At 35.7% G+C, this 13712-nt stretch overlaps 1 protein-coding gene across 4 annotated transcripts; it reads right to left on the bottom strand.

The window, feature by feature from the left end:
* Positions 1–3804: 3804 nt before the first annotated feature.
* On the bottom strand, positions 3805–9340 carry LOC140850835 (serine/threonine-protein kinase AFC1-like). 4 transcript variants are annotated; one of them, XM_073260836.1, is made up of 12 exons: positions 9088–9340; positions 7917–8109; positions 6778–6804; positions 6402–6555; positions 6249–6297; positions 6042–6156; positions 5642–5733; positions 5303–5459; positions 5159–5223; positions 4971–5068; positions 4752–4854; positions 3805–4322 (listed from the first exon to the last, which is right to left on the bottom strand). In XM_073260836.1, the coding sequence occupies exons 1-12, from the start codon at positions 9148–9150 to the stop codon at positions 4173–4175; spliced, it is 1266 nt and encodes a 421-aa protein (XP_073116937.1). In that variant the 5' UTR covers positions 9151–9340; the 3' UTR covers positions 3805–4172. The 4 variants fall into 4 exon arrangements, with proteins under 4 accessions (XP_073116937.1, XP_010912941.1, XP_073116943.1 ...); XM_010914639.4 differs by having other exon boundaries at positions 7917–8103; XM_073260842.1 differs by lacking the exon at positions 7917–8109 and having other exon boundaries at positions 9088–9328.
* Positions 9341–13712: the final 4372 nt, after the last annotated feature.

Below are 13712 nucleotides of genomic sequence, written 5' to 3'. Positions count from 1 at the left end.
GAATATTTAAAAATTTGAAGATGAGATTAGAACTATGAATCTCAAGTAAGAGATTTTGAAGATTCAAGCACAAAAAATTTTGAGGGTAATTTTTTTTAGAGAGAGAGAATGTGATTCCCCAATCCTATGCACGAATCTTGAAGCGACAAAAAAATAAAAACAAAATAGAAAAAAAATAGAGAGAAGACTCCTGTTGAGTCTTCTTTTCCGTAGACTCCTAATTGGAGTCAAAATTTAATGCTGGGGAAGAGTCCGACTCATCCCCTTCCACCTTTATTTAAAGAGATCAAGTCCCTTATGAAACCCCCACCATCGACTGTCAATCATCGCCAAAGTTCATGGATTTAGCTGCCGATTCGTCATGTTTTATCATAAGTAGTTCCTCTAGCACCACGATCAATCATCATCAAAAAAATAAGATAAGGCCATCTTGATCTTTTGAATATCTTCTCCCCATCCTCCCTGTCCCATAAAGCATGGATTCTGGCCAGCGAACCACTGGATTTTGTCAAAAAGCCGACTCAGATTGATTCCTCTGTTCTTTTCTTTGATTATCACCCCATGTTCTTGATTTTTTGATAATAGTCATCACCACCGACCATCAGTCGGTGATCCTCTGACTGCACCGCCACGGCCTGCATTCCCAGCCACCACCATTACTGAGGAGTTCCTTGCTTCAAGAAATAAGGGGAATAGGGAGTCCCTTGTTCCACCAAAAGAGAGAGAAAAAAGAAGAAAAAGAAAATAAAGAAAGAAAAAAAGAAAATAAAAAAAAGAGAGGGAATTTTTCTCTTCTCTCTCTTTCTCTCTGCATTTTCTCTCTCTATTTTCTTTCTCTTTAAATTTTTTCTCTCTGAAATTATCTCTTTATGAAGTTTTCTCTCTAATATTAGTCTAGTGAAGATTTTTTTTTGATGATTTTTGATCGAGTTTAGTGAAGGATCTTAATCTACGATCATCAGATAGTGTACTGGCATCTACCTGGATCAGACTCGGATATCATTAGATTTGATCTATTTGATCTTCATGATGTCAATTTTATTTTAATCTGATCTTGATTAGATGAAGTTATTGGATCGAACAGACCTTTGGTCATCAAGCATTGTATTGGCCTCCATCTTGACTCATGTTGAATGCTACTGATCTGATCATCCTCGATCTCTATTGAACCATTTGTATTCTAGTTTGATCATTATTGCAGTCAAGGATCATGGGGTCGGATGGCTGGGTTGACTTTGTATCCACATACATGAGTATTGTTCGCTTTGGCTCTGACCATCTTTGGATTTTAGTGGACCTTGGCCATTTGGAGTCTCATGATTTTATCCTTTAAAAGATGCCTCATGGAGAAGAGAAGATTTCAATTCATATAAACTATATCCCCTTTTAACTCACCACTGATGTGGGACTAAAGATGTCATCCCCCCACAACAGTAGCCATCCAATCAAGAGGGAGTATGTGTGGGAGAAAGTATTCCTACAACGGCATCAATGTTGCCGTCAAGAGTCAAAGGATTGGATGGCTCGGATGGTTGGATTGACTCTGCATCTGTATACTTGAGATATCGTCCGCTTTGGCTCTGACCATCGTTGGGCTTTAGTGGACCTTGACCATTTAGAGCATCATGTTTTTATTTTTAAAAAGTGCCTCACGGAGGAGAGAAGGTTCTAATCCATATAAGATATGCTTTTTTTTGACTCACAATCAATATGGAACTAATGATGCCCTTCATTCTACACCACAACATGGCCCTCCCAATCAAGGAGAAATCTATGTACTCCCATAGACTAGTGTACAGGCAGGATGAGCACCACAACAATCATGATCCAATCAATTTGGATTGATGGATGCGACTATCATTCATCATGTCTTTCCTAATTATTCATATTATTTTTAATTATTGGACATAATTATGTATAGGGATATAGTTGTCTCGATAAAAAGATATCTAGTAGTAGGATATTGTGATGTAATCTATGAATTGAAGATTTTAAAAAAAATTTTGAAATTATGTGGATTTATTGGAATACATATGAGATAAATAATGTAATTTTTTTTTTAAATTTTATCGATAAATTATATAGTATTTACATCATTGAATTTTGAATCATAGTAGTGTGGATTTGTGAATATAAAGTATGGTATTTATTGGTTAAATCTATTATAGAATACTATTGATGCATTATCGAAGGCATTGATTGATTATATTTTGATTTCAGATTGATTTTGTGTATTGTTTGATGAAAATAGAAAATTAATTTTATCGAAAAAAAGAAATTTGAATTGAGAAGGATTTTGACTCGCAGCCTAATTATATATCAATATCTTGCTAGTGGAGATTATGTGCTGGTATAACGACACCTTGTCCATAGAGGTTATGCATTAGTATATCGATATCCTACCATTAGAGATTATATGCTGATATATTGACATCCTGTTAGTGAAAATTGTGCATTGGTATATTGATACCCTGCCAGTGTGGGTGATGTGCTGGTACTTTGGTTAATTCATGACTGTTGAGATGAACTAGATATTTTGAAAGAAATTGATTTATGAATAAAAATAAATTTTAAAATAAATTTTAAAAAGACTAAATTCGCATAGATCTTATTTGATTAGTTTTATATATTTTGAATTGACGCATCTTACATGCTTATTTTCAATATACTATTATTGTTGAATTTTATCTAGCTAAAGTATATATTACTTACTAAGCTCGTCGTGTAACTCATTACTCTATATTTTATTATTTTATAGATTTAAAAGGCTAGCTTGACTTGAGAATTCGATTTGGGAGAGTAAATTAGAAGCTGAGTTTGATATTTTTATTTTAGATTAAGATTTTTTTTAAGTTGATGAAAAAACACGAAATATTATTCTGTAAGATATTTAATTTAGTTATTTGAAATAAAATTAAATATTAATTATTTAAATTTTATTTCGTTATTGCTTTATGATACCGTGATGAGATACTTTGCATGCTTGTAAAGAACTTGCCATAACCTCTAAACTCACCATTTTAAATCAGAGGCGTGATAGCATGACTCAAGTGAGCAAGCCATTAGAATGTAGCTTGTATTCGGCTTTATATTCAGCTTGAAAAGGATTTTTTTTTGTTTTTGTTAAAGAGCTTGAAAAGGATTTGCTCTTTAAGAAATGCGCTAGGCTTAGATTTGCCAAGTTTATTCATGGTCTGAGAGATCCATACACCCGATCCTAATAGCACATGTAAACGGGTCATTCCAGTTACAAATATGGCGATTTTATTTTCCAGAGTTGCCAAGCAACATAGCTAAATTTGCTTTTTCAACCACTTGTGCCAGGAACATCTGATCAATTAGTCTATTTTTTGGGGAAAAAAAAAAGAATACTCCATTTTTTTCAGCTATGCCAGTTGCCAGATCAATACATATTTAGAGAGTTTAACAAGCCAGAGCAGTTATTGAACCACCTCTTCCACCAAGCTAACTGAAGTAGTTAAAGAGTTGAGGATGCTAATGATGACTCATCAGACTCGGAGCTCGAACAAATCCTTCCAAGAACAAGCAACGGTCAATACGAAGACCAGCAGGATGACACAGATTCGATGCACCGAACCAACGGTGTCACTATCAGCATAATGTTTTAAATCACAGAGTTACAGGGTGCAGAAAACTTCAGGATCACAGCACAAGAGAATTTTCTCGTCAAGTCGTTGCAAACACATCACCACCAGAGGATCGCAAACACACCACCACAGAGGATGTGAAGCAAAGCACATCCACATTTCCAAATGGAGAAAATTGTACCATCAGGGAGAAATATAAGAAATAGAGTTTGCAATTCTATTGACTTCAGCAATTCTATTTAGTTGGGCAAACAAATTCTTCAAGTGACATGTACAAATTTGGCATGTGGAGTTCATATTGTTAGTTGTCCATATCTGCTATACATGATTTTACAGGTACCACTCGTCCGGGAACATAAGTGGTTGCAAGGGCAGACGTTGTCGTTGCAAGTCACAACTCAGTGACTCATTTGCAGTCAGGTTACATGAACGTACAATTTTTAGCACTAGGAAAACAGCTGAGACACGCTACCCATTTCCAGTTTCTACTCTGTGTTTCTTTGGTGCATCAGAAACCGGAACACTGGTCTGATGCAAACATCTTACATCACATGCTTAACATGACTATGACCTCAGAAGACAAGTCCTGGTGAAGAAGGGATGCCTCAGAGCTTCGCGAGCTGTCAACCTCTCTTCAGGGTTGTATCTGAGAAGGCCTTGTAAGAGATCAATAAGATCCCCTGCTGAATGGTCCACATGCTTCATTACTAGGTTCTGCAAAAGATAGAAGCCTAATGAAACCAAATTTAAAGAAGATATAGAATCTCTAATGAAATGCAGATGTGGTTATATAGACTGAAGAGTTAAAAGAATACTATAATTTATGAACAAAAGAAAGAAACACTAATAGTAGCAGCAGCCACAAAATAAAGCATCTCCATGAAGAAATTTGTTTTGTAACAAAATTTGTTGTATAACTAACTTTGTTATATAACTAAATTATAAATGTTTCTTGAGTTTCCCGAATCCTTTCACCATATTTCCATCATTCTAAAGATCAGCTCTGAGTCTTTTGCATTTCTTCTCATCTGCTTCCCAAATTAGGTTGAAACATTGATTTTGATGAACAAGATATTATTTACAGGACAGTTCGCTCCCTATAACCAGTCCAAAGAATAGTCTGTCCATATTTTTTCACTGTACCTGAAGCCGAGAAAGTCTCCAAACAGCCTGTATGCTCTCCCTTGAGGTTGCACCCTCAGGCCAGTTCAAGCGACCTCTTCTAACAAATTTTTCAGCATGCCGGCTAAAAGAAATCCAAGAAACAGGGAAGAAAGAAAATTCAACATTGCGGGCAACAAGATGTTTCATCATGTTGCAATAGGTTAACAAAGCAGAAAAAAATAATTTAATGATACTTACTCAGCTCTTCTCAGCATGTGCTGAGGCAAAGGTCCTAATACTCTCTCCATCATGGCTAAGTGCTCCAAGTTCTCATGGGTCTGAAATAGTGTTTCCCCCTGCAGCAATGTTTCCAGAGTTTAAAACTTCATCACATGCATCAACGTCACTTCAAAGAAATAATGTAAACATGAATACGTTGAACATACTGAGCAAAGTTCAACAATAATACAACCAATACTCCATATATCACAGGGATAGCTCCATCCAAGTCCTGAAGGCAATGCAACAAACAGTTATCACCCAAAGGTATAAACTAAAAGGTAAATGATAACAAAAAAAGAGTAACTTACCCAAGATAACCTCAGGAGCCCGATAATGCCTTGTGGATACAACATAACGGTGGTCTTGGTGATCATAGGTTGTGCTTCCAAAATCTATTACCTTGATAGCACTTGATTTGGGCAACAACCTGAAAAAGGAACCATCCTTTGGAGGGCTGATTGAAACCTGTCGAAAGAATTGACAAATTAGTCAGTATAATTGATTCTAATGATATTGAGTACAAAAGGTAAAATAACAGTCCAACCCATGAGTAAATAAAGAACATAGTTACAAATAGTACCAGCATTAGAAATAAGAACTCAAAATATTAAATTTAAACTAGATCAAAAAGTTGCAAAACACAATACTTTGTAGTCGGGTACTTTAATGTACTCTGGCGAAACAAGAAGGATATTCTCAGGCTTTAAATCAGTGTGAATGAGGCGCAAATCATGCATAACTGCAAAGAGGCAAATTAGAAAAAGAAAATGAATACACGACAGAAAAAATAAAGATGAACTGATTGCATATAAGTCAGAAAGAAGAAGAAAACAAAGTTTGCTGGAGAAGAGTCCCAGTATAGCAGGTAATATAACATGGTGAATCCAACCTATTACAACAATATTAAGACCTTAAGCACCTAGATCCCTATAGAACAATGATGAGACCTCCAAAAAAGATCATGCAGAAAAAGCAAATAGCAGTATACTAGACTAGAAGAATATCAAAGCAGATAAATAAACCATTTGAGGAGTATTGACCACACACATGCTACACATTCCAACAGTTGTCCGGCAAGATCACGCACTAGATCGATGGGAAATGAGCGAAAACCATTTTTCCGCAGAAAATCATATAAGCTTGGCCCAAGCTTCTCAAAGACCTGTTAAAATCACTTAGATTTGCTGATATGATTTAACCCCCAATACTATTTGAGAAATTGGGGAAGTCATCATAAATCAATCATATACTTACAATACAGATATGGTTACGGTAGTCAAACCAGTTCCTTATTTGCACACAACTGCAAAAATACACCAGCTTACACATGTATACCTTAACCCAGTAGAACACCAACTAAATGAAACGTGCAGAAAGTAAGCAACATAACTAAATGAAAGGACTTACCGACTCCCATTCTTATCACATTTCCCAAGCTGTTGGAGCATGTCAATCTCTATCATGGCAGCCTCCCGATACTTCTTAATGCCACGGACAATTTTAATTGCTACCATTTCTTTCCTTTCACTATCCCAACATTCCAAAACCTGACCAAATGTACCTAATATAGATAATAAAGAGAGACATCAGACATTGAACTGAATGACAAAAGAATCAAGATGAAAGCTTTCAACACCATATACATATGTACAATTGGAAGATTCTGACCCGACTGGTCAATAAATGCTTTCCTAAAAAAACATACAGAAACTGAAAATCCATAAACTTGAATCTCATTAATAATTAAAAAACAATGAATAAGATTATCAGGTTCTGGACTTACCTTCACCCATTTTACTGTGAATCTTATCTGCAAAAGAAACATAAAAAAATAAACAGTGTCAGAATGCAATGCATCAAAGCTGTAAGCAAACTAATCATGAACCTTGACCACCTACCTTTCCTAGTGTAACCATAACATAAATAAAAGTAGAAAATTAAGTAGAAAGAAAATGACTTAGCTTACAAACTAGAGTTCTGTTTCAACTGAATGCTGTTTAACATCTCAGAATTTAATAGAAAGTGTTATGATCTTCATTACATATAGGTACCTCCACATCAAAGCAATTGACGGTTAAACATGGGATCATTTTGGTTGCAGAGGTCATAAGCCAAATATAAATTAAAAACAGAAGATAATAATGACAGCACTAGTGCCATCAAAATCACAAAACCAGCAGTATAATTGTTTACACAAGGGCTTTCTAAGTGAAAGCACTGCTCAACTTGGTATTGGCTACTCACATATACGATATAAAGTGATATCGCGGTCAATTAGACAGATATATCCCAAGATATCTGCAGATATGATTTATTAATTCTGGACAATTTAATCATCTTTTTTTTTTTTGGTTATCTTAAATGTTTTTGTATGTGAATATCAAAGATGATGCCCCATGACAGTAGTTATCTCTGTCTTTAATTATTACATTCCAGTAATTCATTTTCTATATATGAGCTCAGATCTCGAAATAGATCAGTTCTTTTTAATTTTTCAAGCCTTTTCCATATCAACTGAGGCAAACTGAGATCTCAGTTCATCAGCCACTTACCAAGATGTTTGACATCTTGGCTTTTCATAGCTGGCTTTAAAAAAAATTAAAATTTTTTGATGTATCATGAACATTAACTTAGATTAGATGCTTGTACTAATTCAGACATATTTTCTGTGACAGCATAGCTGACATTTAGAGGACATGAAGGAGAACATTAAAATGTTTTTAGTATCCATTGCTCCACAAAACAAAAATAGAACTTTTCAAAATCAGTTGACAAAAAAATGTTAATAGAAAAATATATTATTCCATTTTATCTGCAAAACATAAAACTAAATATCTTTTAAAAATTGCAAGAAACAGAATTTTGTAAGTGGTGAATCTAGCATGAAATAGAAATTTGCCAGTGGTGATCAAGTGAAATTACAGCGAGAGGTCAAATTCTCTCCAAGTGCAAACATGTAATGTCCATCTTTATCATCTTCTCTCCAAGGGGGGGAAGCATATCGAGCCACTCCCTTTGCATACTGAGAAGAACTAGCATGGTCTGAAGGAGACCCCGAAGACACCAAGCTTGTCACTTCTCCAACTCCTTGCCCACATAACATTCCTATCTGATCCTACACACAACCATCCATTTATTTCTCCAACCCAACAAACAAAATCATTATTTACCCCTCTTGCCTTCAAACTTGTGTCCCAAAAGAGCCCATTGTGGTAAATGAGCAAAATATCATTAATAAACTACAAAAAACACCTAGTCATATGGTCTAAAATATGAAGCACGAGATCATTTATTTTAAGTAGGAAATAACAAGACTAGATTTTAGAAGTTTGCTTTTTTGGCTTGTCATCCAATAGTGAATCAGACCTCAGGATATGCATGCACAAAGGCCACAGGCCAGATCATGTCCTCCTATATCAACAAACTACACGATCATATTTTTAATTAGATCACAGACATTATATCTCTTCATATAATAATTGTAAAGATCAAGAGCCTTGACAGACTAAAGCCATGGAATAATCCTTAAAATACAACTATTAATGACATCAGAATTCATAACATCATAAAATTATAGACTGCAGCTAAAATAAGCCCTTGAAAGATAACCTAAAAGCGACACAAATATATCACAGCTTTCTCCCAAAAAGATTTGTTACAACTTCAGAATAAAAGATCAATCAAAAACTATATCGATATAATGAATCCAAAACCTACATATCAGATCTAAAATTAATGCATAACCTACTTATCAGATCTAAAGCATAAAGGACTCGTCAACCCAACAAACCAAAAAACAAATCGGATCGGACAAATATTAAAGGTAACAAAAATCTCGGATCATTCGGCTGAATTAACGCATCCAAAACCTAGATCTAAGAACAAACAAAATTAAACAAAATGAATCAATCATTAAAAAAAAATCAGGACGACTAGATCTAGAAGAAATTATATCAGATCCTCACCAGATCCACCAGGGAAATCAGTAGATCTAGAAAAAATACATCGGAAAAAATAAGATTATGAAATAAATCTAGAGAATAAAAGAAGAAATAAAAGGGATCGATAAGGGTAAAAGGGAAGGTCGTAAGACCTTAAGGTCCTGGGGGCCGACATCCCAGCCCAACCTCAGCTTCTTTCTGGGTCGCCGATCCATGTGCGAGTGGGGTAGCTCCACCTCCACGATCGATTCGAAGAACCGGGTAAAGAAAAAGGAAAAATTCTCGTGCAGAGCAAACCCTAGCCCTAACAATAAAAGAAGGGGAGGACGAGAACGGGGATATCTAAAACCGGTGCTCCTCCTCTTTCGCAACCCTAAAGCCGAACGCTGTCTCGTTCACCGCCGGCTGAAAAACCCACTTTTAAACCCAAGTAAGATAGCATTTTCTTTAAGCCGAGTTCCGGTTCGCGCGCCCGTTTTTAAGGTGGAGTTTGTCCACGGTATATAATACATACATGTATATTAATGTGTGTGTATATATAGATGTATGTGTGCGTGATATACACATCTACAAATATAGATCCAATGGTGAGAAGAATAATATGAGCAAAACAAAATTGTTTTACTTGCATCTGCTTCCTTAATAGAACTTAGAGAAACAGGCCCAAATCTCACACACACACACACACGTGTGTTTGGTTGGGCTGTCTATTTAAAATTTGATATTTTATTTTCTATGTCCAAATCTGACCAATTCTCTATTTATTGTCAAGATATTATCACCATCATCAATATTTATTTCTCGCTTTTTAATTTCATTCCCGTTGAGACCGCTCAAAGCAATGGGACTAGCATTTACAATAGCGATTGTTTGAGGCAAAGATTTTACCTTCACCCTAATCCCAATAAAACTAAAAGGTGGTGTGCAGAATTTGACTTCTTATATCTCAACATAGATAGATGTCATAATAATCTATATAGAATAACATTCATAATGCTTATCGCTTGTGCTTCTTATATGTCTACGCTACTGCAACATTTTGATCTTGTACAATAAACCCAATAACTAGAAGGAATCTGAGATCATGATTGTTGCTACTGGCCTTTTAGAAAAATAAGTTTACACAAACGAAGCATGAACAAAGATTCATCGAATCTAAATATTGATATTATTTTTTATGAAAAATCATAAATTTAGACTTATCAAAATAAGAGTTATGAACAAATAAATCACATCTTGTGAAAAAAATCATAATGGATCCACTAGCATTCTTCATATTTTGTTTGTTTACTTACTAGTCATTTATATGGGTTAAAACACAACATACAACCCATTTATATGGGTTAAAACACAACATACAACAGCCAGACCATAATGCTGCAAGTAATTTATATAGGCTATTCTTTTTGCTTATTGAAAAATATTCAAATTATTAACTAATTATTTTATATATATTATTATATTTTATATTTTAATCATTATTTATCTATGAAAATAAATTATTTTTGATAAAAAAAATTAGATATTTTTTTAAAAATTATTGACTAAAAATATTTATAATTATTAAAAACTTTCATGTACTATTAGATTTATTTATAATTTTTCTTACATGCTCTCTAAAAGATTAGATCATCCGTGGTTTATGATATAATTACAAAATAATAATAATAATAATTGATTAAAAAATTATTCATATATTTTATATTATATTTTTAGTTTAAATAATTTTAATTTTTTATATTTATAATATAAATTAAATCAAATTATATTCAATTAGCTTGTAACATCGTACGATGCATGGGATGCGACCAATCATTATAATTCAAATGGAGCATGATACGCATCTTGAGTTGTTATGCGCCCCACCTCGGGGCCATCACGGCAATGGAGGCCATCCACGCCGAAGGATTGGGTGGGAAGAGGGTTTAAAAAAAATGCAATATACGGAAAGAAAGTTGCACTGAGACCATCCTGCTTCCCAGGCGTTCCTCAGCTCGCAGCGAATTGCTTCGATTTCCTTTCTTCAACAGGCCTTAGGTTCTCTCTGTCTTCACATCATAGTTCCCCAAGGCAGACCCACTCATCGTCTTCTTCCTCGCAATCTTTCCACCCCCCCCTCATCCAATTCTTCCTCCAACTCCTCCTTGGAAATCTTGAGTCCTTTTTCACCACCAATTCGGTTTCTCGATACATCTTGGTCGTATCCCCTTCCAAATTAAAACCTGATTCTGAGTCGGAATCCTCTTCGCTCGACGAATTCTGCCTGCACCTCAGCTTCGATCCAGGCCTCAATCCACTCCCAGCTACAATGGAGTACTGCCTCCTCTGATCAAAGGAAGCCAAAGACGATCTAGACTCGCCGACATGGTCTTCCATCTGATTGCGGCGGTCTTCCTCAGATCGATGGGTGGTGCTGGATTGGTGGGACGTTTCCGGGGGCCGGATCGGATGGGTCCGTGGTCCTCGTTCCAGAGGTCCTCTGCCCCCGGCTTCATGACCCGGTCGGTGAGGGCTTTGATGTGGTCCTTGGCGGACATGGGACCATAGCCGCCAATGGAGGAGGAGGAGGAGTTGGTGGCATCGCTGGAGGCTTTTCCGGTGAGCTTGGCACGGATTTCGAATGGTGGGAGGCTGTCAAAAGGTAGCAAAGGAATGATGGGCCAATTACTTGAGAGACCTTCCGTTCAGAATTCATAGATATTTTTATCCTCAGGAGCCTTAGATTTGAGAAAAAAAGTGAGTTCACAAGGCTGATTTGAGGAAATATGACGGTAGCCCAGTACGAAGCCAAGCTTATAGAACTATCCTGTTTTGCTCTGGATTTAGTAGTCACTGATGGCATCAAAACTCGAAGATTTGAGACGACTAAAACTCAAAATCTATGCTAGAGTGAGATTGATGTAGTTGGCACCCTTCTGTCGGAAGGTTATCAATCTAATCAAAGTAGTAGAGCAGGAGACTGATAACATCAACAGAAGAGAGAGTGGCAGCAGAAAAAGAGATCCAGATCTGACGGGCCTCAAGATAACCAATTCTCTGACAATCAATCAAAGAGACAAGAGACTTATCAAAAGGGAATCGAGGATTAGTCAATGAAGGAATTCCTCGATGTGGCAGATGTGGAGGTTCCATTTGGAGCAAAACTGTCACTGGTTCTCTGGAGCCTCTTTTGATTATGGTCAGTAAGGCCATAAGAATGTGAACTGCCCTTGTTGCCTGAACTCCTGATATTAGCAATCCCTTCAAAATGCACCCTGACCCTCACCTACTCAGACTACTTCAAGATTATCAACCTCTTATCAAGGTCAACCTTCATGGTAAGAACAAGGAGGACGTCCAAAGCAGAGGACCTAGGTCCGCGTTTATGCTATAACTTAGTAGGATGCAGAGGCATCGAATGCTGTAGTGACAGGTGCCTTAGAGCTTTTTCAAGCTTAATTTAATTTAATTTAAAATTACATAATCTTACAAGTTGAAAGTTATGATCAATAATAATAGTAGAACTTTAATTTATGATCGGTATCATCAAAGTAGCATCTACACATACTTGTGCATTATTTGATCATGGGGTTTCCCACTCTTTTATTTCATCTGAGTTTGTTAGGATGGATAGCATTATGCATGTGCCCTTGGATGATAGGTTGTGTATCTCTACTCCAAATGGAAGTACCATCATGGTTGACATGGTTGCCCATCTTGCACCTTGAGCATCGAAGACTATAATCTTATGTCTGATCTGATGGTTTTAGAGATGAAAAATTTTGATGTCATCCTAAAGATGGACTGGCTTGCCTTATACTATACCACGATGGACTATTTCAAGAAGAGGGTGACCATTCAGGTTTTAAGGCAGAAACCATTTAGCTTCTCTAGTAATAGAATAGATGTACCTATCAGAGTCATATCATCCACACAAGTATTCAAAATGTATAGAAAAAGTCGTATGGGATTCTTGGCTAGCATCTCAAATACTCAGTAGGAAGAGTTGAAGTTAGAAAGTATACCAATAGTAAGAGAGTTTCCTGAAATTTTTTTAGAGAATTTATTGGGACCGCCTCCTGATAGGAAGATTAATTCTCAATTGATCTGGTACCAGGTGTCGGATCTATCTCTAAAACTCTGTATTGAATGGCTCCAGCTAAATTAAAGAAGCTTAAAGAGCAACTCCAGGAGCTGCTTGATAAAAGCTTCATTAGGCCCAGCATCTCTCTATGAGGTGTTTCGGTACTCTTTGTCAAAAAGAAGGATGGAAGTCTAAGATTGTGCATTGATTATAGAAAACTGAATAAGCTAATAATTAAAAATAAATATCTTCTATCAAGAATTGATGATCTTTTTGATCAGCTTCAAGATGCCCAAGTATTTTTTAAAATTGATATATGGTCTGGATATCATCAATTAAAAATCAAGGCTGATGATATACCCAAAATAATCTTTTGGATCAGATATGGACAATAAACTTTTGGTCATACCTTTTGAGTTAACAAATGCTCCCACAGCCTTTATGGATATGATGAACAAAATATTCAGATCTTATTTGGATCAATATGTGGTAGTATTTATAGATGATATCCTAGTATATTCCAAGAATAAGGAAGAGCATGACATTATAAGAAATTTAACCTTTTGCGATGAAATCTTAGCAACGAAAAATATTTTCATCGTCAATGGATAATTTTCTATGACGAATCACATTTCATCACAAAAGATTAAGTACTTACGATAAAAATTTAATTTGCTATAAAGAATAGCATCTTTTGTGATGAAATATATAATT

This window comes from Elaeis guineensis, chromosome 1 (genome assembly GCF_000442705.2).
Source record: "Elaeis guineensis isolate ETL-2024a chromosome 1, EG11, whole genome shotgun sequence".
NCBI classification, from domain to species: domain Eukaryota; kingdom Viridiplantae; phylum Streptophyta; class Magnoliopsida; order Arecales; family Arecaceae; genus Elaeis; species Elaeis guineensis.
This window is presented reverse-complemented; position numbering and strand designations above follow the sequence as displayed.